This window comes from Aphis gossypii, chromosome 3, assembly GCF_020184175.1.
Source record: "Aphis gossypii isolate Hap1 chromosome 3, ASM2018417v2, whole genome shotgun sequence".
In the NCBI taxonomy this organism is placed as follows: domain Eukaryota; kingdom Metazoa; phylum Arthropoda; class Insecta; order Hemiptera; family Aphididae; genus Aphis; species Aphis gossypii.
In genome coordinates, this window is record NC_065532.1 from 13,769,336 (window position 1) to 13,793,370 (window position 24,035).

Below are 24,035 nucleotides of genomic sequence, written 5' to 3' on the forward strand. Positions count from 1 at the left end.
TCAGTTTTAACTTGTTTATTTACTGTTTATAACAGTTCTAACTTTAATTTAACAGTATACGAATCCAACATTCCAACGTCCGTCGTTATCTGCAACTTCTACCGCGGTTGTGGCTTATAAAGTTAGGTGTCTGCATTGAACAATAGTATCTGTAGAATATTTATAATATTTTTAACGAAACAATCATTTTTTTTTAAATTTAAACTCCAAACCAGTACATAGCCAAAATAAATTAATTTACATAATATGTTTTATATATTATATGATAGGGATCATGGTATATTGGTATGGTTAACTTGAACATATATTTTCTTATTTTTTTTATACATAGGCATTAGGCATGTGATGACAGTAAATTGGTTGTACTTAAAAATTTAATTTATTTAATTTAGAGTCTAAACTATATGTTACAACTTAAGATAATTAATAAATTTCAGTATTAAAGGTGGTAGAAGGCACTAAAACTCATTAAATATTAAAACATAAAATAGAATACGAACATTTTCATTTTGTACAAATTAAAAATTCAAATTTATTAGATATAATTGTCATTTAATTTTGGAGAAAATTTGAGGAATTTATGAGTTTATCATAAAAAAAAGTCAACCAGGCCAATGATTTCTTCACTATAAACATTCAGAGAATGTAGAGCTAATATATGTACTTCATATTGTATTTTATACTAAATACAATTTTGTTAATTATTATTATATATTATGTTAGATTTATAGATTTCAAATATTTTTATATGTCTATGGTAGTATCTATTACAACATTTTCGGTTTTTTTTTTTTTAATTAGGTAATATTATTATATGAGCAATCAGGAATTACAATATTTGATTGGTCATTGTAGTTATAGATTAAAAATAAGGTCGATAAGGTCAATTTGAAATGTATAGTTAGAAATAAAAAAATTGATATTTAGTATTTACCTCACAAAGGATTAGAATTGTTGTTTGTATTGTTTGTAATTGAACATTTGGAACTAAATACTTTGGTTATACCTCAAACTCCAAATTTATATTATATTATTAGTTGTTAACTCATAATCATAGGCAAAGCCAGACTTTTACAGTCGGTATTGCTAAAACCTAAAATGTTCCAAAAACCTTTAAAATATTTTTTAATAATTTTAGAATACAATAGTGTTAGGAACAACACAACATTCAAAACCTTAAAATAGTTCATTTAGTTTTTAAAATAATAAATATTAGAACAGTATTTATCACTGATCAAACTATTTTGTTTTGTTTTTAACTTAATATAATTTGAACAATTAACCAACAATATATAGAACTTATAGTTACAAATAAATAACTTTAAAAATAAAATATTAAAAATATATTTTTACAAAATGTTTATTTAACTCGATGTATGAAAATGTTTTTATACATTAAATAGTACATTTTTATTTTAGTCACATTTCTTATAACAAATTATTATAACATTTCAGTTATAAATGAATAATGACAATTTATGGGTATTAATTGTATTAATATACAATACAGAACAACATTGGGAGGTAATTTAATATAGTTCACCTTAATATACTAGGATGATCATCACCATTCAAGTCTATATCCATTGATTCTTCTTCATCTGATATGCTTTCATCTTCACTATTAGATTCATTGTATGTTAATAAAGCTTCTTCATCAGTTGTTCTTTTATCTTCATCATCAGAGTCGTTATACACCAACAGAGCATCTTGCTCTTTTTCTTTATCTTGTTTGTCAAAGTTCAGACTGCCTACTAGAGATTTTAGTTTAAACTCTAATAATCCTAGTTGTTCAAAATTATTTAATCTTGTACTCAACACATTTTCTAATGGCAGAAATGTTTCTAATACGTCTGGATTAGCTAATAACAGGGAAGAGTGTATACGTAAAACAGCAGATAACCATTTAGCACTAACAGAACTTACCAGAGTTCTGTCTTGCGATAGGCGTATTAGCTTACGTACAAGCATAATAATGGATTGTAGTGGTAACCGTGAAACCGTATTGTCAATTGTGCGTTCGTCTTTAACAAATAAAGCGGACTCTAAAAGATTCTTATCATTGCTACGAAGACCTTGAATTAACAAATGAACGATACTTTCACCTTTGGTTTGAACTGTGTTTTCAATTTCTTCTGACATATTTTGAAGTCTAGTTTCAAGTGGTAAATTCGATGATCTACTGTTTTTCAGTTCAATACATTTAGAATCTGTAATATTTGGATTAATAATATGGTTACCTACAACTGATTTAGATTTTCTTGGGTCTTGCCTTGCAATAAATATACATTTATTTAATTTTTGTAATTTAATATTTTCAAATGCCAAAAACGGCCTTGTTCCATAGGCTACATACACTACAGAATCATAAATTTTACTACATATAATAGGCATTTGTACAGTTTCTTCGTCTTTAATATTGTCAACAGCTATTTGAAGGGTTCCGTGAGGTTTAAGTGGATGTGGAACACAACCATTAAGTACATGTTCAAACACATGCAATGTGCCACTTTCAGTTGTTACTGTTACAGTAATGTTGTTACGTGTATTATGTACATATACTGAAGAAATGTTATCTTCAGCAACAAATGAAGCTAATGGATCTCGTTTAAGGTCACTAAGAGACCATATATTAATAAAACGGTCTCTAGCAGAACTCAATAAATAACATTTGTCAGCTTCTATAATATGTAATGAACGAATTTCATTCTTATGACCAGTGAACTTATGAACTAACTCGCCAGAAGGAAAATTCCATAATTTAATTTCCCTGGACGCTGACAACATCTTTCCATCAGGCAACATAGCTACTGCACACATTCTACCGGTTTTCATTTTTCCTTCTAGTTTATTGGTCTTCAAATTGAACTTAACAACATAACCATCATCTGAGCCTATGTATAAATGTTGGCCCAAACAATAAATGCTCTTGATAGCTTTTGATTGAACATTGACTTTCGACTGGATACTTCCACTGGCCACATTATAAAATTCTACGTAACCCTTTTGTGTGCCAATACAAAGTAAGTCAGTATTATCCGTCTGGACCCAAGTAATACAGGTGACAGATGAGTTCAAATGCCCACTCGGTGAATATGTATGTCGTAGATCACCAGCACTAGTATCCCAAACGTTAACCTTACCATTAATACCGATTTCAGCATAATATCTTCCCGATTCTGAAAAACCGCCGATGATCTCCCTCATGATGACAAAGTTAATAACTAATAAATTGAAAATTCACATTTCACATACTTCACAAAAATTGTTTTAAAAATGTGTTTGTTTTTAATGGGTTTGTTACATAACCTAAGAATAAAATGTTATCATGGATAAAATAATTTTTTTTCTTTTATGGTCTTTTTAAAAATTATTTTAAAACCGTGAATTAAGATTAACTTATTATTATCTTATAAATTATTTTAATTTATGTTATTAAACTTAAACATTATAAGTTAAAAGTTTAAAGAATGGTATCAAACTATCTAAGTTATTATAAACATCTTAACATAATATAAATAGATATATTTACATGTAACACATACGACATACCTATAATGCAATAAATTAATGGTTTTTATATTTATTTTATATTTTGAATACCTACTGTTTTAATTAATGTGCTAAATATAAATTTTAATTTAGTGCTAATTATTGTCGTATATACGTATTCATTTTACCAAGAAGTGTTTTTTTGTGTATGAGTACCTACACAATAAAAGTTCAATAAAATACTTTTTAACTTTTATTTTTTCACTTTGAGGGAGGTTTGGGTAAACTAGTAAATTATTAAATTTGATTCAATTTGTAAAGTCAGTCTTAAAAAGGTGAAAATTCCCAGTATTTTTTTTGTACTAGTGAAAAACGAGCAACAAATTAAATAATTACAGGATTCTTTACACAAATCTTATGCTATTATTAAAATAATTGTTTTGTAACTATGGTTACCAAAGTTTAGACAATCTTCGTGCAGATCGTTTTTCATCGTATACAATTAATTATGATTGAAATCATATTATTTACAAAATCCTACTATAGTGATTTACTCAATTCTAATCGACACTAATGTACAATAACAGCAGAGTGGTATTCACTTGCCTACCTTTTTTATTTTGCTAGGTCCGAGATATAATATGTTCGTGTTTATGTATTTATTGAAGACTTATTATGTATTCATTGCTTCACATAATTCTATTTTGATCTGGACCAAATATAATTTCTACCTATATTATTACCTACCTACTTGACTAGGAACTTATATACCTACTTATTAAACATCATAAATCTTAATAATTGTCTAACGAGTAGACTAATAATAAAATGTGTTGAACATTACTATGCTCAGACAATCAATCAGACCTAAATAGATATCTTATTTATATTTCATAATTTCGTCTTAAGAATTATTAAAATGTAAGTTGTGGATGATTAATAGATGTTATTTATTCCTATAATAGTTACTATAATTAGTGCAAGTACCCGCTAGGAACGTATTCTATATATTATAAGCAAGGCCTGACAGACCTGTTCGATTTCTGTAATTATTGATAGTTCGATTTGAGATGATGTAAATCACAAGTTCCCAAAGTGGTATATATCGACCCCCTAGAGTTGATTCTGACCTGTAAGGGGTCTATGACTCTATGTCAACGAAAATTAAAATTGGGGGTGCATCATATTATGTGAATAGGTGTCCAAGAGAGTTACACGTCGAAAACGCGTTAATTATTTGCAAACAACCTATTTCTCCATACAACTAGATGAGTCAACTTTGCCTGGTAATGAAGCAATATTATTAGCATATACTTGTATTGTTATGGATCAATAAATCCACGAAGAACTGCTCTTCGCAAAAACTTTGACTACAGACACAAAAGCCGAATTAATATTCAATGTTTTGAAACATAGATACATTTGTAAAAATTTAATTTTAGGGGTCTACGAAAATAGAAAAAGTTGAAAAGTGGTCTACGAGGGAAAAAAAGTTTGGGAACCTCTGATGTAAATGATGGAAATAGAATTAGTTAGGTAATACCATGGTTGAAATATTTCAACCATGGGTAATACTAATTAAAATAGTATAATATTAATACAATAAAATTACTATTGTAAAATTTAATAAACATTATTTATCATTGTTAGTAAGTACCTACTCAGAAGAGATAAAATATACTTTTTTATTCTGTTTTAAATACTAGGTAGTAGACAGAAATGTAGCACTAAGTAAAAAATAGTGGTGCTTTAAAGATCTTGGAATGGAAAGTGTTAGGTTATCTTATATTATAAAATATGTACCTATACAAAGCATTTTTAAATATTAAGGCATTTTAATAGAGCTATATTATAATATCATGATCTAACACTATGTACACAAATCTATATAGTGATCTACTATAACATCAAAGGATTTATTATTGTAAATTTGAAATTTCTGTGTCCTGTGGGAAGCACGAAATGAAATAGCGTCTTAAACTCTTCAATCGTGGTGGGAAGCGGTGTTTTGTTATCACTTATCAGTAGAGATTTTTATGAGAGTTAAATGGATCATGGAATTAACATTTTGTACCGTTGTACTCAAACAAATGCAACTTTGGTCTAAACTCTAAATATTTGATAAATTATATTTTTTAATATTGTACTTATTGAGTATTCTCCAATAATGTTATTAATGTATAATAAATAACAATTTGTAGTAACAATAACGAATTTAATATTAATATAATAATGTCTAATGCAAACATGTAGTGATATCATTTGTTTACTCAGAGTAAATAGTAGACAGTACTTGTTTCATAGATTTTATTATTTTTTTTCTCAATCCGTTTGAATAGTTTTTTATTGTGTTTTGTCTTTCTTCTGTGATTTATAAGTTTTCTGTACTTTAACATTTTTGTTTGGCGTCACTCTGTATGTATTGTTTTAGTTAAATTTTTTTTTGTACCACAACTCTTTCTCTTCTTTCCGTCATTTAATGCAAAATTGAAAAATATTTACATAGTAATTATTAATTAGGTATCCTAGAAATGGCAGACTTATCCTATGCATTACCTCTGCTGTTACTTCTAACGGCTACATTGACTCATTTTTGCTTGCATAGAGTTGACGAAGGGCATGTGGCTGTCTATTATAGGGTAAGTATATCTTAGTGATTTAGTTACTTTGCTATTATATTCATAAAATTTGTGTGTACTTTGTGTTTATGGTGTAGGGTGGAGCATTACTATCTCAAATTAGTTATCCTGGTTACCACATCATGATGCCCTTCCTAACAACTTTTCGGTCTGTACAAGTAAGTATTTCGTAACTTAATGTTTCAGATGAAATAAATATAAATATGTTAAATTTTAATTGTTTTTTTTTTTGTATTTTCAGGTTACACTTCAAACAGATGAAGTGAAAAATGTCCCTTGTGGCACAAGTGGTGGTGTAATGATTTATTTTGATCGAATTGAAGTGGTCAATATTCTAAATGCTGATAGTGGTAAAGTATATTTATATATTTATTATATGTTATGATTGTAGACCCAGTAGTTGTAAATGTTTAATATGAATGTATAAATATATTTGTTATAAAAGGTTTAAATATTATACTGAATCAAATTTTTTAAATAGATTCATACAATATTTTATACTACTCTCAAACATAGGCGTGCACACGAGAGTGGCAGGGTGGGCAGCTGCCCCTCCTGCGGGCTAAATTTTATCTCCCAAATATAGTTTTAAAAAAAAACATTATAATTTAATTTTATATAAGGAATCGTACTCTAAAGAAATGAAGAGCTAAGATTTACTTATTTATATTTTATATTAAATTTGTATACTAATATATTAAAAAATAAACTTTAAAGTGTCAATTATTCTATTAAATTTGTAAATAATTAATGATATATTAAATAAAATACTTCCATTTCTAATATTGATTGAACTACCTAACTAACAGTAGCGGCTCGTGAGTTAATATTCTGGGGAGACTTAAAATTATATAACATAAACTACGTACAACAACGAACAAGAAAACCCCTGTTATTGAAAATCTAATAATATTATAGTATTACATATTTAGTTAATATTTTTAAGTTTAATTTGATTTTTTTGTTCGTAAGTTAAAGTATTAAAACCACTAATTAATAATATGTCTATTATATTGTATTTTTGCATTTTTAAAATAATTAGAAATATAACAAATATCAAATAGAAGATAGTATAAAACCCTGTAGTAAACGTGTTATAGTTATTAAATCATAAAAATGCATTAAATTATGACAGCGATCAGCGACTAAGAACGGCGCGCGGTACGGCAATTATTGTAGTGAACCCAGTCTCAATAGAGTCTATAATACGCAGCTTATTCTCCCTGCCCCCTCCGGCCCTCCATCGAACCGGCCGTACCATTTTACATGTTATGATTGAGACTGTCGGGCGGCAGTTTCACTGTAACGGCGACCGTCACCGTCATCGATAAAACTAAAATAGCATTTCTATTAAAATAACTATTTAAAGGTTTTAGATTTGGTTGCTTTCAATTTAAAATAATAAACAAAGAAAACGATATAAATTATATAATATTATATTTTCAATTCGAATAAAAATATTTTTATGCATTATTATTTTAATTAATTATTATTTACAAGTAACTGGGTTTTTTTAAGGGGGAGACTCAGTCTCAAAGTCTCCCCTGACGAGCCGCCCCTGCTAACTAATAACCAAAATAATATTCAATTATATATTATATAGTATATAATAATGTTTAATATATTATACATTCTGCCCCCCCTGCCAGCAAGGTCTGCGCACGCCTATGCTCTCAAGTCTCACCTAAATTATAAAATCATAAAGCTAAATTATTTATTTTATGGAGACACTCCACAGTCTCACATTATTGCATTGTCGATTCCATTAATATTCTATTAATCATTATTAATAGCATCAATGTTTTGCTTCAATCTACCCTTAAAGATCATTAGATAGTACTATAATGTATTTCACATTCTTATGTTTTTAAATAATTAAATTTAAATAACTTATTTTTGATTTATATGAAAACTATTATTTTTTTTTTTCTAGTTTTTGATATTGTTAAGAATTATACTGCAGATTACGACAAGACATTAATATTCAATAAAGTTCATCATGAACTTAATCAGTTCTGTAGTGTTCATAATTTACATGAAGTAAATGTTGATTTATATTATTTATGTAGATACTATAGAGTAATTCTTTAGATCACTATACATTTTTATTTTTATAGGTATACATAGACTTATTTGATCAAATTGATGAAAATCTTAAAGTGGCATTGCAAAAAGATTTAACAGAAATGGCTCCTGGACTCAAAGTACATGCTGTACGCGTCACTAAACCTAAAATACCAGAGACTATACGCAAAAATTATGAAATCATGTAATAAAATAATCTTGAAACATTTTAATTACTATTTCTACTTTTAAGTTTTATATAATTGACAATTGTATGTTCCAGGGAAGCAGAAAAAACTAAACTTCTCATTGCTGAACAAAGACAAAAAGTCGTTGAAAAAGAAGCAGAAACAGAACGTAAGCGTGCTATTATAGAAGCTGAAAAACAAGCACAAGTATCAAAAATAGAATTTGAACAGAAAATTATGGAAAAAGAATCTATAAAACAGATATCTGTAATAGAAGGTAAAAATAATATCTAGACTTTATGTTTGGTGGTATTTAAATTTTAATATATATTTATTTATGTGACAACATTTAGATACAATTCATTTGGACAAAGAAAAGAGTGCAGCAGATGCCGAATTTTACCGTATTAAAATGCAAGCCGATTCTAATAAGTTATTACTAACTAAAGAATACTTAGAATTTAAACGCATAGAATCATTAGGAAATAATACTAAAGTTTATTATGGACCTGATCTCCCAAAAATTTTCATGCAACAATATGTTCCATTATAAAAAAATATTAACTTAAGTTGAACTGCAATTTTATTGTATAAATTATAAGAACTGAAAATATATCTTAAGAGCTCAGCGAGTGTTACTTTGTTACTAGTCAATTTTGCGTTTAAAAAATAGTTTCGTATTATATTCTAATGAAAAGTAAATAAACCAAATGTTTAATCATTAAGACTTGCATGTATATAATATACATAAATATTTTTAATTTTTAATTATTATGGAATTGAATTAATAATAAAATAACATTGTATAATATAATCTATAGTGGCTAATTTTCTATACAAAATCACAAGAATTAAATGTTACTTTACGGTAAAAACTTAAAACCCACACATTATGTATTATTTTAAAATTACAATTTTTAATTTACTGTAAGATATTGTGTAATATTTAATTCATTGTTTTCGTGAACCACAAATAATACCGTTCAGTAACAAGCTGTGAAATCATGTGGTATACATGCAACATGCTAAACCTTAATTTTTGGTTAAGTTTCTCCGAGTATAAATATTAAACTACAAGAGACAGGGTAAAAATATTATAAACTGAATGATTAAAAAAAATAATAATAATATAATATATATGAAAAAAAAAATTGTATAATTAATGAACTTAAACTCAATTTTCATTTTCTAATCTTAATATTTTAAAACTTATTAGTTGAATTAACTAATGCACTGGATTATAGTACGGCCAGCGAAATTTGGCGGATGACCTTCGCGTGCCTAGTGGCAAATTTCCTTCAGTACTTCCAAGACTACATCCTGCTAGGTATTCAAAACACAGTTGCACCAGCTATTCAACAATGCTATTAATACTCTTAGAACCCCCGGTATATATGAAAACAGCCACCCGCCTAGTTTCGTTGGCCGCACTATAGTGTATTTATTATAAACGATCACTGTTATCTGGGTATAGTAGCCATCCGTGGTATATTTTATTTATATTTATATCATAATGTGCACTTCACTCTTAAGGACTTAGGGTCTTAACAAATAAAATAATAATTTGCTGCAAAATAATGATAATTACATGATTAAGCTTTATTAGAAATTTCAAAATTTACATTTTATAGTGTAATCATAGTGTATTTAAAATGTAGGTAATGTAAAGTTCAAAACAGATAAGACTTATTTATTTAAAGGTTTACGATTACCAGTATTCAATAAAGACCAATTGGTTAAAATAAAATAAAAACACCTTGAGGCAAAATCATTCAAAGCAAATAAAATTAAAATAAGTTTTTACACACGCTCTGTTTTTTTTTCTGAAAGAGGACAATATTTCATAGGGTTATACAATTTAATAATTAATTATTATTAGTGATATTGAAATTTTTGAGACAAAAGAAAAAAAATTAAATAATAATATAATGAGAAAGTAAAGTATTATTGGTGTTTAAATTTAATGTGTAATATAGGATTTGAGAAATTTTATAATCAAATAAATAACTATAATTTTTTTAATGAAATGTCCTTAAAATTAACATTCAACTAAAAATCAAATCATTTTTATAATTGAATAACATTTATATGAAAAGAGCAAAGAAATTATTGAATAACTTTAATCAAAAAACAAAAATAGAACAATTTAAGAAACATATTCCTTTAGCAACTGTTAGAAAAAAAAATTGAATAGCACAAAGACAAAGGAATGTTTTGAACTATGATTAACTGCAAAGTATTTAACAGTTCAATATTTGCGTGACATGCCACTCATTTTGTAACTGTCAAATCGACTATCACTGTAGTTTGTTGACATGTTTAATCCCATGTTTGGTATACCTTGGTTATTATTATACACAGTGTTACTACTTGAACTACGCCCACTTATTGACATAGATGAAGGATTGCTTGATGTACTGTTCCACCTGCATAACAACAAATACAATTGTTTTATGGGAACTACCCACATAAATAGTGTAACAATTAAAAACATACTTCTCAGGTGGAGGTTGAGTTGTACGTTGCCAAACATTTGGATCCATTTCTCGGAAATTAGAATGTCCCCATGGGTTTGGTCTCATATTTACTACCATACTATTAGTTCCGGAACTTGCACCAAGTGTACCATAAGTACCCTTTACGTGGATTGATTGTACTGATGGCCAGGTATTACTTTCACTGTTGCGGGATATTCCATAGGCTAAAATAAAAAGTGTTACCAAACCAAATAATAAATTATTAATTGATCTCAACACTTACAACTTTTGCTTGAATCATATGATGCATGAGCATGTCTGTTACTACTTCCACAACTTGAATCTTTCCTACGAGAATCATCTCTTCGGTCTGATCGATCATCACGACTTCTGTAATGATGATCTGTTGCTAGTTGAGCACCATATCTACCAATAAATATTTTTAATAATTGATTAAATATACAAGAAAAAAAAAATAATTAAAAAAGCTTTTATTGTTTAAAACTATCACATTTATTTTTTAAACCTGTACCAACATCAATAAATACCAAAATGATTGTTTAGCCGACAATAGTCGAATTTCATTGCATTAAGTTGAAAAATACATGAATAAATTAATATTATGTTAATACAATGTTAAAGTATTATACAAGAACTATGAATTTAAAAAATGAGTAAAATGGAAAAACTTTAAGCTTTATTATGAACTATATCAATGCCTGTACAAACTGAGATAATTATTATTGAAATATTTAGCTGTCAAATGGCTGAATCTTACTTTACAAAATTCTTATGAACTGCAATCATCATTAATTATCACAGTAATAAAAATAAGAATTTAGAAATAAATATATTTAACTATAGGTTAGTACATAAATATTACCTGATGTTCACGGTAGAGTCTTTGGGTCTTGATGCTGGTGGGGGCGGAGGTGGCGGTGATAGCCTCATACGACGAGAATCTGAAGGATGCTGTTCATAGTGATGTCTAGATGAAGTTATATTAGGAGGTGGAGGTGGAGCTTGGTTTAAATAGTCTGAACTTGCCTGCATACGAGAACTACGAATTGGTTCTTTCCTGTAGACAAATCAAATTAAAAATAGATTATAGAAAAAGATCGAAAATCAAGTTATAAAATGACAAACATTTAAAGAATATATAATTATGTACCTTTCTTCATACCGAGATGAATTTGATGAAGAATGTCTTTTAATAGGGATTGGAGGAGATGGAGGAATAGCAGCACGTTTAAGTAATGCTTGACGCTTTGTTTCCTCAAGTTTTTCTTGTGCTCTACGTAACTCTTCTTTTTCTCTCTGTAGTCTTTCTCGTTCTAAACGTTGATTTTCACGTTCTAAACGCAATAATTCTAATTTTTCCTTTTCAATTCGTTCACGTTCAATTCTAAGTTTTTGCCTTTCTCTAAATAAATAAAAATAAAAAAAAAAAATGAATTATATAATATATAATATAATAGGTATTTTTTTTTTTTTTTTTTAGTTTTAAAATACTAACTTTTCAAGACGAATTGCTTCTTCTTTTTGTTTTTTTTCAATTTCTAGTTGATGTTCTTTTTCTATGCGCCTCATACGTTCTCCTTCTCTCATTTCTCTCTCATGTTCTCTTTGCCTTAGTTTTTCACGTTCAGTCTAAGCAAAGAATAAAAAGTACATCATGAGAGATTTATGTGTTTTGTTTCAAATTGTTTATTGTAATTTTACTTAGAAAATAATTGTTTAGAAATAAAAATTAGCTTACTTTCAATTTTGTTAAGTTTAGTATCTCCTGCTGTTTTCTTTTCTCTCTTTCTAAATGTTCTCTTTCTCGTTCTAATTCTCTTAGTTTTTCTTTATCACGTTCATTGCTTTTACTTTTGATGTTTCTATCTTTTCTCCGCTCACTACTTTCAATCACAATTTTAGAGCGTTTTAAATCTTGATGTTGATCTTTTGATGCTAAATAAACATATAAAAATATCGTCTAGATTAATAGAAACAAAATCATCATCAAAATAATAGAATTTGGAATACTAACAATGCTTAATGGTTGATAAGTCGGGTTTTTTAACATCATTAATTGTAATCTCTGGTCTTTTTTCTCTTTTTTCTTCTGGTTTATCTTTTTTTTCCTCAATTATTTTAGTTTTTTGATCATTTTCAAGATTTTTATTTACTTTAAATGAATCAGAACTTTTTGCAGTTACTTGATAACCATTATCACGTTTAGCCTATACAAGATTATGAATGATATTTATTGCAGACTGAATTATTTAATTTAACAAGGAAACTAATTATAAATACAAACTCGTTCAACGCTAATAACACGTCCATGAAGTTCAGTCTTATGTAAATGTTCAATACTACGATTAGCATCTTCAGCTGAAGATAATGTAACAAAACCATAACAACGAGCTCCTGGAGTTTTGGCATTAGTCACAACTTTTGCACCAACCACCTACAACAAAAATTATTAACAAATATTTAATTGGTGATTAAGTATTTAAACTAATGAAAATAAATGATTGAACAACACCTAAGCTTTAGTACAGTGCAATTTGGCTTCAATGGATAATTAACTATACACCTAATACTTTCTATGTAATCTGTGTTTATTAATATTTAATAAGCTATTTTATGAGATAATTGTATAATACATTTCAATAAAATATTCATAGTATGTATATATACACATAAATTTGACTGTAAAACCATCGATAGACAACAAACATCCATCTATAATGGACACTCACAAGTAACAGGATCATCAAAAGTGTCTATAATAGACACATTTCTATTTTTAAGATATTATAAATTTAAAATCTTTTAGTCAATTAAAATATTATTAGGCTTTTATAAAGTTGATACAAAAATTCAAGCACTCTCTAAAATAGTATATTTATATTATTGAATAAAAAAAATAATGAATAACAAAATGAGCACTAAATGTGATTAAATTAAAATAACAAACTGATATTTAGTTAAATATAAACCAGAAAATAATAAATGATATTTATATTGCAAACATAAACATAAAAATAGAAATAAATAATAATAATTAGTTTTAGAAAGCAGTTCGTAGATTAAAAAAGGTTATGTAGGTAATATTTTAATAATTGAATTAATAAATTATTTTTTTAATATTTGAATGGGCTCAAAGCATACTTGGTGAAACAATTTTCATAGATCTATTATAAATAAAATTTAACTAAACAGGATTAGACATATCATACCTAATTAACAATAATGTATTAGTAATATTATTACCTTTCCATATTTTGAAAAAAGTTGTTTTAAATCAGTAGCTTTCGTAATTGATGACAAACCACTAACCCAAATGTTGCGAACCAAAGATGAATTGTTTTTTTTTGCTAAAACAAATTTTAAAAAGTGAATTAATAGTGATGTACTGATGTATAAAAGTGGAAATGTTCAAGACAAGCAAGTATGTTTAGTTTAAATAAAGCTATAATAAATTGATTATAGTGTGCTTAACATAAGTGATAAGTATAACTTAGAATCAGATTATTTTATCCAAACATTGTTATAACTAGATTTTTTTGAAAAATAGGTTAGGTTTACAACTATACATAATTGGACATATAAATTGTTTGGACAAAATTCACTATAAATCATGATATCATAATTGAAAAATATGGAGACTGGTTTTCACTCAAAATTTTAGTTAAAATAACATTGAAATTTAAAATCCTCAGATTATCATGGTAACTAACAGATATTAGAAATATCATTGTACCTGACATCATTGTAAGCGCAAATTTTACTGTAATTGGAAAAAAATTTGAGTATACTTAGAATAAGAATATTGTTAATACAAAACATTGTCCTATGATTGGTTATTGTAGGAAGCTGTTTTCACATCGTAGATTACATCATTAAAATTTTTTAAAAAACAATCTATATTCAATTTTTAATTTATTAAGAGCATCACAAATAATATTTAAGACAATCATACATTATTATATAACCAATAGGTTTTGAATCACTTAAAATTGAAAAAGAATAATATTTGATTTTTAAAATAACTAAGCATATAAAAACTTACATGTGTCATTTAATATCTGTTGAGCATTTGAATCATTACTGAAAAAATTAAAAATTAAAATGAGCTTAATATTGTTTATTTACAATTTTGGTTATACATAATATTTTTTTCACACATAAAAATTAGATATATTAAATTATTACTTGTTTCCTGTTTTTTAAACAGAAATGATTTATTAATATATTTTACCAGCTATAATATATATATATATATTTAGACATTATGTATTTTGCATGTCATAATGTATTTAACTATCTAGTTGCCGTCATCGTCATACACAAGTAATAATATTTTAAAAATTATCCATAGTATTTTATACAAAAGTATTTTTTATATGACTGTTTGAGTAATATCCGTAGTTACATAGATTATATTATACATATATATTAATCAATATTGACATCTCTTCTATGAGTCAAAGTTCTTAGATATTGATGACATGACTGTGAATAAAGTTGTTTTTCCCTATTAACCAATTTTTAATTCAACTTTAACTGATTTTTAGTAACTGTCATCAAACAATATTTTCTTTATCTTTAATCTCAATTTTAGTACAATAATATATTGTACAATTGTTTCAATAACAAAAATCATCTTTACTTCATATAATAACAATAATACATACTTGTATATACATTTTATGTATCATAAGTGCAATATCAATATTTTATCAACAAAATTCATTAATCTTATATTTATTGACTTGTTTTTTTACTGTCCCCATTAGAAAATTAAAAATCTCTTCATACATATACTTGCAGTTACAGTATGTAAATTTGTATTAATAATTGACTTTTCTCTTCAAAATATATCCATCAATATTTGAAATAATCATCATTATTCATCAGCACTACACAATATTTCAATCAACATGTTTGTGAATATTAACTTTAATATTGTGTTGTACATTGTGTATTTTAAAATTCAAATTGTATTCAATATGTATTTATACAAACTTTAACATACAAATTCATCATGCAATTTTGATACAGACTAAACTAAGATGCTTGACCAAAAAGCAATAACTCACATCATTTTTAAGCAAATTTAAGTTAATTCTTAAAAACTAAATTTACTAACTCAACTAAAATTTTCAAAAAATTATGAATGAATTTAAATTTATTCTATCCTTGAATATTTATGTATGTACCAATTTTCTATCCAAGTTATTATTTTATGTATAAAGATAAAGCATTTTTTTTTTTGAAAATAAAAAAGTGTGTTGTGAATTCTTAAATAATATATTAAGTATAGTATTTTGAAATCAAAATAATAGCTGTTTCTGCAATTTATATTATTTAATTTGAAATTATACACTCATTTAGAATAAGTTGTACTCATATATTTATCTTATACAAGTTAAATTCTTTTAACAAATAACATTGCTTATCTAAGTCAATTGTAATTTTAATGATTTTTTTTTAAATATTATGAATTATTTTAATTAATCAAATCTGGAAAAGAATATTTTTATATTAACTATAAAATATATCTTTTAATTATAAATAATTTAATAAATTTATGCTAAGAAATCAAAATTGATCACACAATACTTCACAACACAACTTAGATAAAATGAAATATATTTAAAATTGCCTTACCATTTGAAAGATTGATACATAAATCTGTTTTAATTAAAACATAATATATATTTCCACACAATTTACTACTCAACATTCAAAAATCCTAATTCGTGTAAATTAAAAACTTATAATTTTCATAAGTACAAACATGCATTTTGGTATGTGTTAATTATTATTTACTAGAAAATTGGTTCATGTAAATAAAACATATTCATCTAACAACAGTAACTGAAATGGGATATTTGTTCAAACTTAGTAGTTCTAAAAAAGGTAAGAAAATGGGTTTAATTAGCATTCACATATCAGATCCTTGGCGAGATACTTCAATGAACGGATAAAGTCAGTTGTCAAGACCATGTTCAAAACAAACCTCTGCTTGTTGCCAGTTTCCACTTTATCTTTAATTTGTTTCTCTCCTTCTTTCTTCTCATCTTTGAGCGTATTGATGATGGGTTTTGCATTGCTGATGTCCTTGTCTTCTTTATGGGTGCTGCGTAGTTTATCCCCAATAGATGATCGCTTCTCAGTTGCATTGCGACGGCTTTTGACCAATCCAGTTGACAATCTGCTACTAGTAACTGGATGGCAAGATTCACGCTGTTTGATTAGTGATGTTTTTTCATCGGTTTGGTTCCCAATCACTTCGTCTATATTGCGTCACACAAATGAAATATACATAATCATACAATACCTATGGTATTATTAATTAACATATTAAACATTATTTGAACCTATATTATAATATGTTTAATAGATAAAAAAACAAATGCAAAATAATTATATGAAACTTGATATTATATCAATATTATAAAACAATATGAAGGATTGGGCATGAATTTAATATTTAATTAAAGAACTATATATAATATTGATTTCATATTAATTTTGCTTCGAAAAATGTAAATAAGATTTATCCACATTTTCTGTACGTTTACACCAAATATAATTAAATTAAGCGATTAACTTAAAGAAAAAAAAATACTATTATTACTGAACTTTTGTTAAGTGGATATCAGTATTTATTTATTTAATAGTTATATTGTTTAGTTATAAATAACTTAATAGTATTAAATTATAATTGTAAGAATGACATTTTTTCTACTGAATAATAGATATTGACGATATAGTGTCAAAATTGTCAAACAGTTGTCCAAAATGTCTGATGATCTTTGGACATTTCTTCAATGTTTTTCAGGTTTCATTTAGTTGAAACTTTATCAACAATTTGATAACTCAGTAATTTCTTGATTTAATATTTGTCTTCAAGTTTTCATTGTATAGAATTTTCACAGTAGATATATAATAATACATTCATAAATTATAAAAATAGAAAAAATGATATAGCTAACAACTACAATGTAAATTAACATTGCTATTCATATACATCAAACAAAGTTTAGGCATTATCATTATTCAATACAATAATACCTTACTTGATACTCTTTTAAAGAAACCGCCAACAACAATATTGGGCATATTTTTAATTTTTGATGACAAATAATTTTTATTTAGTAATTAAATTTATTTATTATTACCCTCTTTTTCAATGTTTGTATCTTCCTGAAAAAAAAAAAAACACCAGGTGATTTAATTGAACACATGATACATACAAATATATTGTTTTAACTTAGTATATAATATTATTTTATTTCAATCATGTAAAATATAATATGATTAATGTGAGTTAAAAGTAGTAGAAAAAACACTTATAATAGTTACATCGAATACATATTTTTATGTAACAACTAACAATTAATTTTGTTATGTTATATCAGGGTGGTTCAACCTTTTGTAGTTGGCGGGCCAATTTACACTTTCATAAAAACATCGGGGGCCACCAGAAGAAAAAAATTATATTTTATTTTATATAATACAAAAATTATTACATTAAAGATTAAGTTACTTTTTTTAATTGATTAATTAATGTGATGATTGGCATTGTTTTTAAAAAACCAATTTTTCAATATTGATTGAACACCCTAAATGGTGTTAAGAATAAGTGTGAGGGCCAAAGAAGAAGGCTTCGAGAGCCGCTGCGGCCCGCGAGCCGCTGGTTAGACCACCTTGTGTTATATGATAGAACTAAAAATTCTGATTAGTCTACTTTTAAATTGTTATCTTATTTCTAAACTTAGGTGAGTCATCTTTACTATTTTATTTTTATTTATAACTAAATAAGAATTTTAATAGTTAAACATCATAAAGATTTCAAATAAAATTAAAATTGTTTTAATAACTACTGTGTAAAATATTATATTAATAACAATACAAAATGTGTACACACTTCATTAATAAAATAAAATACTAATTTACCTCATCAGCAAATAATTTAATATCATCTTCTCCGATTGTTAAGTTAATTGAGTCTTCATTATTGTCATCTTTGTTATGTTCTTGAACTGCTTTTACCTAAATTAAGTATAAGTTAGATAGTTGATAACAGTTTTAATAAATTATTGTTCAACTAAGCTAGCACTGATTGGTACTTCTATGAACATGAACAGTCATATATACACATTTAGCTTAATACATGAGTCCTTGTGGTTTTTATATAAAAGTAGAAAGCATCAGTTGAACAAATTTAGCATTGAAAATGTAGACAGTGAAAAGTTTTAAGAAAAAATATTTAACTTGTGAAACATTGCATTACAATAATATAATATTATAATGTATAATTAATTTTTAGTTTCTGGCATATTGATGATCAAGGTACAACAAATGTATTCAAATCACTAAAACTTATAAACTTATAACCAAATAAAAATATGTCAGACAATTTTATAAATTCCTTAGCACAAGCTTTGATAAGTTATGTATTAACTTACTGTATCATTTTGATTAGGGCCAACGTTACTCTTAATCATTTCTTCTTCATCAACTTCATGGTCCAATTCTTCATACATTTCATGATCCAATTCCTCATCATGTAAATTATCTTCATCTTCTTTAAGTTCTGATGTAACTTCCTTTACTTTAATTTTAATACTCTCATTTTTTTCTTTATCTAAATGGTTGCGTATTATAGTATTTTCTTCAACAATATCAAATTTCACACCATTATCAAATTGATGTAAATTTGTAGTTAGTTTAATTTCTTTTTTTTTCATTTTTACTATATTATTATCAGTATGTACGGAATTTATTAGAGAATTAGTCATTGCGTCTTCATTTATTTTTTCTTCTTTTGTAACAATAGTAATTTTCTTGGATTCGGCTTCAACAGTGTCAGTTAAATCAATATTATTATTACCTGCTTGTTCTGGGTTCATTTCATTTTTGTTTAATAGACTTGAAGTTGTTTTTTCAGTTTTTAACTGTGGTACACATGTTCCTAAACAAACAATTTTAATTTAATTTTAATAGTATTATAATAAATACATAAATATGAAGTTAAATAAATAATAGCTATACATAATATAATGATAGTTAAGAAAAATGGATGAATTGTATGTGTAACATAGTAGAGTCTGGGTGAAGTGAACATATATATTTTATTTTATAATTTAACACAACTTACTAGACTTTGGTCCAGGTCTTCTACCACCTTCATTTGTTTTAATTATTTTTGATGGAGTAACTTTTTTTTTGTCAGAAGTAGATACTTTATCAATTTCATTTTTTTCAATAACAGGAGATACTTTTTTTTCAATGTTTGGTGACTCAGTATTCAAAGTCAACATTTTTTTTAATTATAAGGTAATAATTTTGAAGATCTTATTGTTTAAGAAATACCTAGAATAAAAATAAAAGGATATGTTACATTTATATACAAGTGCATCACACATTTATATAAAAAAATTGTATTGATCAAATATTAATCATCATTCATCATATATCCAACTTCATAATAATTAAACTGATTGATTCGTAATTTAACTAATTTGTTAAATACATAAGTTTATTAAAAATTTGTATTATTGAGTATATTTTAAAGGTTGTTAATATGTCACAAAATAATATAATACAAGATAGTAATTAAAATATTATGTTAAATTCATAATGAAAAAAAAGTGGGTAAGTGGGTACCGCTCTGCTGTACATTAGGTGCCGTGTGGATCACTATTATATATTATAGGAGTGTTAAATTTGAATCCAATGATAGGTATCATTGTATACAAAAAACGATTCTGAACGAAGATGATTTGTTAGCCTAGGATATAATTTCCAGTGGTTGGTGAAAAAGATAGTTTATGTTTTTATGACCTGAGTACACCAAAATTTAAATTCTTTTATAATTATTATAAGCTAAATTTATGAAAAATCTCGTATTCAATTTTCAACTCTTAGCTACTTATGCAAAATTTTTTATGAATTATACCTACAAAATAATTTGCAAATATTCATGATTTTGACGAATTTTCGTTAATATTTTAACTTCAAATGCTAATAAAAAAAAATTGTGCCTATGGATTCTTATAATTTTTTAATCACTATAAGAATAACTTATGAGGAACTTTGTATTAAATTTTTAAGTATTTTTATTGGGCCAAAAATATTTTATCGAAACCTAAAAAAAAAATTTTTAGAAAAAAAAAATTTCAGTCATCTACTATAAATAGCTCAAAAAAAGTCAAAATATTTTGAAAATTAAATCATGTAAAGAAAATGCCAATCTAAATAACTGGTGAAAGTTTTAAGTATCTACGACTTATTCTTTTTGAATAATAACAAATATTTAAAATTGTTTGAGTATAAATCGTTATCATTACGCTATTTCGTAAAAATTTAAAAGCACTTAAAATTTTTCTTATGATACTTGAAGTTTTCTCTATAGCTCCTCGAAGAAAAACTTATGGAAAACTTAGTGTTGTATTTTTAATCCTTAGTTATAAACACAAAAAAATTTATGATTTTTCAACTTCAAAATTACTTGCATATGAATGATGAAATAAAAATCAATAAAACTATTATAAAAGAAAAAAACTGACTCTGTAGTTAATCTTAAACAAAAATATGTAAAAAAAAAATTTAATAGTTGCATTACTTTAATTGAGTACAAAGTAATACTCTATTTATAGTTTCTTATTGTCTTTGTCATAAATGTTCTCTGAATTTAAACATCGAATTAATTTGATTATTATTATATTAAGTAAAAAAGTGCATCATAGAGCCTTTGTTTTAAGCCTATTTTTGATTCTATAAATTAATGAAAAATTGAATTATTATTTTTTATTTTTAATGATTGACAAATATGCACATCAAGTTTTTTTTTTTCGTGTTTCCAATTATTATTTATTAGTTGTAATAAGAAATTAGTATTTTAATGAATTGTTGAAGTAGTATAACAGTAAAAAACGTTTTTGTTATTTTTAGTTCACATTATTAAAACTTAATAAGTTGTTGGTCCAGAATGAAAAGGCAATCAAATATGGGTTGTTCAACAAAAAAAAAAAAAAAGAAAAGAAAAATAATTTCAAAAAGTGCTGCTGTTAAATAGTTAAAAAATACCTAGCCCTAGGTAAATGTTAGCATTAAACAACTAAATTTAATTTGGATACATTTTGTACGGATAACAAAGTTCACAGGGATAGCTAGTATACTAGGTACAATTAGTCTTTAATTATTTTTGACTACTTAGTCTACAAATGTAATTTAAATTTTGATTTTCAAGCAGATTTGTTATGCATTTAGTTAGTTTTACGTTGGTTGTACCAAAAACATCAATTGGTAAGTCACATGTGGTCATTATGACCAGGTCATTTGTCTATGTAAAATCTAAATGAAATAAAAATTATAAATTTTAATTTATTTTTATTTTTATCATAAATTTGTATTTAACATAATATTTATAGTAATATACATTTTTACAAGTAGATAACCAAAAAAATAATAACTAAGACCCTCTAAGATGTCTTTCATACGAACTGTGTGTCATCGATAAAATACTCAAAACATAATATTGTATACATAACATGTTATATATTTTAAAAGTCAAAAAGAAATAGATAAGAATTACATTGGCACCATTAAAAAACCATTATAAAAATAATTATTAAAATTATAATATAAAAGTAGTCGCACACGGTCTTAATGACACGTAACCATGAAAAATAACTGCTCAGTAATAAATTATAAAATGTTTATGTTAGATATAAAATATACATCAAAACTGTCTGAATACATAAAAAGGTACTATGAATTACAAAACAAAACTACAATTTAAATAAATTTAAAAATCAACATTTACAGAGCTACCGGTATTTTAGACAGCTATGCGACTAATGGAGGTTAAGCCCAACAATTTTTAACATTTCTAATTAATGTACCTACTAACGAGTTTTTGGTAAATAGATACAGACGTTCAGTAATAAACTTTATACTATCAGTATCTATAGATCAGCAATAGAGATTTTAAAATTTATTCACATTCAATACATTTCATTGATAATAATTTTTAAACAAATAATTACTTTTTATAATAAAAATTTGTTTTAGAAACTTATTTATCAGATTTTCAAGTCCAGACCGACATAAAAAAAGAAAAAAAATTTCATATTTGTATAAATTATACACGCCGAAACTCCGTCTTAAAAAATCTTAAACAAACTATGTAGCTAGATAACTACCTATTTGTAATTTATACAAGTTCTTTATGACAAAAACATTGATTTAATAGTTCTACACATCTAAAACTCATTTTAAAAACGTTTTAAGCTGACTTCGTTTAATCTGGTCCTTTTACCTAAGTCTGGATTAACAAGATTACTGTGGTTTGTAATTAAATATTTCTATTATAAAATAAAAAATAATTAAAGTATTTAATAATAAATAATAATTGATAATTGTCATTAATACAAAGGTACCTATGAAAAGTCAAATGACAACAGAAAATGATTTACTTACCGAATACTTCAATCTATAGTTGGTACACAAATTAATGGTATTTTTAACTTTCAACATCCCTTTTTTACTATTTTTCAACACTTTCTACGCTTTTTTTTATATATTTTATTGTATGTAATTTAATTAATTGTTTCCACATAAATTGTTGATCCGCATTTATGTACTAAAGACCAAAGAGTATAAAATCAAAAGTATGAACAGTATGAGAAATAACTGATCATTTTACTGTAGTCGATGGGCAACTCATACTATCTTGAATCGTGATACACACACCGCGTACTATCACTGCTAGGAAAGACCGCACCACCCACCCGCATCCAACCCGGATGTCTATTAGTATATTAATTATTAAGGTCTATGGGTACCACCATGACAAAATATATAGGTATGTCAGCAACGATACGAATTTTAATCTAGTCTGCGCATCCCCACTTTTTCCTGTGTGTTAGGTTCTCCGAATGGTATGGTATGAGATGGAGTACGTTTAAAAAGATTTTGTCATGGTAAAAAGTAGGGGAACTTCCCGTGGATATGCGTATCACAAAGTTGCTGACATACCTATATATTTTGTCATTGGTACCACGGTATAGAGAAGAGAGTATTTTCATACTCATCAATAATTATTATTAGTATATTATATTATTATTATATTTATTATTTAGTATTATTTGCTTTTTAGACTAGTG

The 24,035-nt window shown here is 25.9% G+C and overlaps 3 protein-coding genes across 5 annotated transcripts; 1 reads left to right on the forward strand and 2 right to left on the reverse strand.

The window, feature by feature from the left end:
* Positions 1-1,328: 1,328 nt before the first annotated feature.
* On the reverse strand, positions 1,329-3,294 carry LOC114130278 (WD repeat-containing protein 43). The gene has a single exon (XM_027995221.2). It carries the CDS (start codon positions 3,205-3,207, stop codon positions 1,540-1,542), a length of 1,668 nt encoding a protein of 555 aa, XP_027851022.2. The 5' UTR covers positions 3,208-3,294; the 3' UTR covers positions 1,329-1,539.
* A 2,260-nt stretch (positions 3,295-5,554) lies between these two features.
* On the forward strand, positions 5,555-9,197 carry LOC114130285 (erlin-1-like). 2 transcript variants are annotated; one of them, XM_050203151.1, is made up of 8 exons: positions 5,555-5,767; positions 6,013-6,131; positions 6,209-6,289; positions 6,373-6,481; positions 8,065-8,171; positions 8,249-8,400; positions 8,479-8,660; positions 8,737-9,197. In XM_050203151.1, exons 2-8 carry the CDS (start codon positions 6,024-6,026, stop codon positions 8,934-8,936), a joined length of 939 nt encoding a protein of 312 aa, XP_050059108.1. In that variant the 5' UTR covers positions 5,555-5,767; positions 6,013-6,023; the 3' UTR covers positions 8,937-9,197. The 2 variants fall into 2 exon arrangements, with proteins under 2 accessions (XP_050059108.1, XP_027851028.2); XM_027995227.2 differs by having other exon boundaries at positions 5,761-5,907.
* Positions 9,198-9,958: 761 nt separating this feature from the next.
* LOC114130268 (scaffold attachment factor B2-like) lies at positions 9,959-23,605 on the reverse strand. 2 transcript variants are annotated; one of them, XM_027995205.2, is made up of 17 exons: positions 23,350-23,605; positions 20,024-20,238; positions 19,332-19,837; positions 18,820-18,915; positions 18,042-18,066; positions 16,877-17,153; positions 14,924-14,961; positions 14,125-14,228; positions 13,166-13,315; positions 12,896-13,088; positions 12,620-12,816; positions 12,377-12,510; positions 12,044-12,283; positions 11,744-11,938; positions 11,144-11,286; positions 10,880-11,084; positions 9,959-10,809 (listed from the first exon to the last, which is right to left on the reverse strand). In XM_027995205.2, the coding sequence occupies exons 2-17, from the start codon at positions 20,184-20,186 to the stop codon at positions 10,632-10,634; spliced, it is 2,844 nt and encodes a 947-aa protein (XP_027851006.2). In that variant the 5' UTR covers positions 20,187-20,238; positions 23,350-23,605; the 3' UTR covers positions 9,959-10,631. The 2 variants fall into 2 exon arrangements, with proteins under 2 accessions (XP_027851006.2, XP_027851005.2); XM_027995204.2 differs by having other exon boundaries at positions 12,032-12,283; positions 23,350-23,604.
* Between the last annotated feature and the right edge of the window lie 430 nt (positions 23,606-24,035).

Coding starts and splice junctions, on each gene's coding strand:
- LOC114130278 (XM_027995221.2), bottom strand. CDS start 3,207: ATGAGGGAGATCATCGGCGGTTTTTCAGAATCGGGAAGATATTATGCT.
- LOC114130285 (XM_050203151.1), top strand. CDS start 6,024: ATGGCAGACTTATCCTATGCATTACCTCTGCTGTTACTTCTAACGGCT. Junction 6,132..6,208: donor ATGTGGCTGTCTATTATAGG/GTAAGTATATCT, acceptor TTTATGGTGTAG/GGTGGAGCATTACTATCTCA. Junction 6,482..8,064: donor TATTCTAAATGCTGATAGTG/GTAAAGTATATT, acceptor TTTTTTTTCTAG/TTTTTGATATTGTTAAGAAT.
- LOC114130268 (XM_027995204.2), bottom strand. CDS start 20,186: ATGTTGACTTTGAATACTGAGTCACCAAACATTGAAAAAAAAGTATCT. Junction 19,838..20,023: donor AAGACCTGGACCAAAGTCTA/GTAAGTTGTGTT, acceptor TTGTTTGTTTAG/GAACATGTGTACCACAGTTA. Junction 12,284..12,376: donor GAAGCAATTCGTCTTGAAAA/GTTAGTATTTTA, acceptor TTATTTATTTAG/AGAAAGGCAAAAACTTAGAA.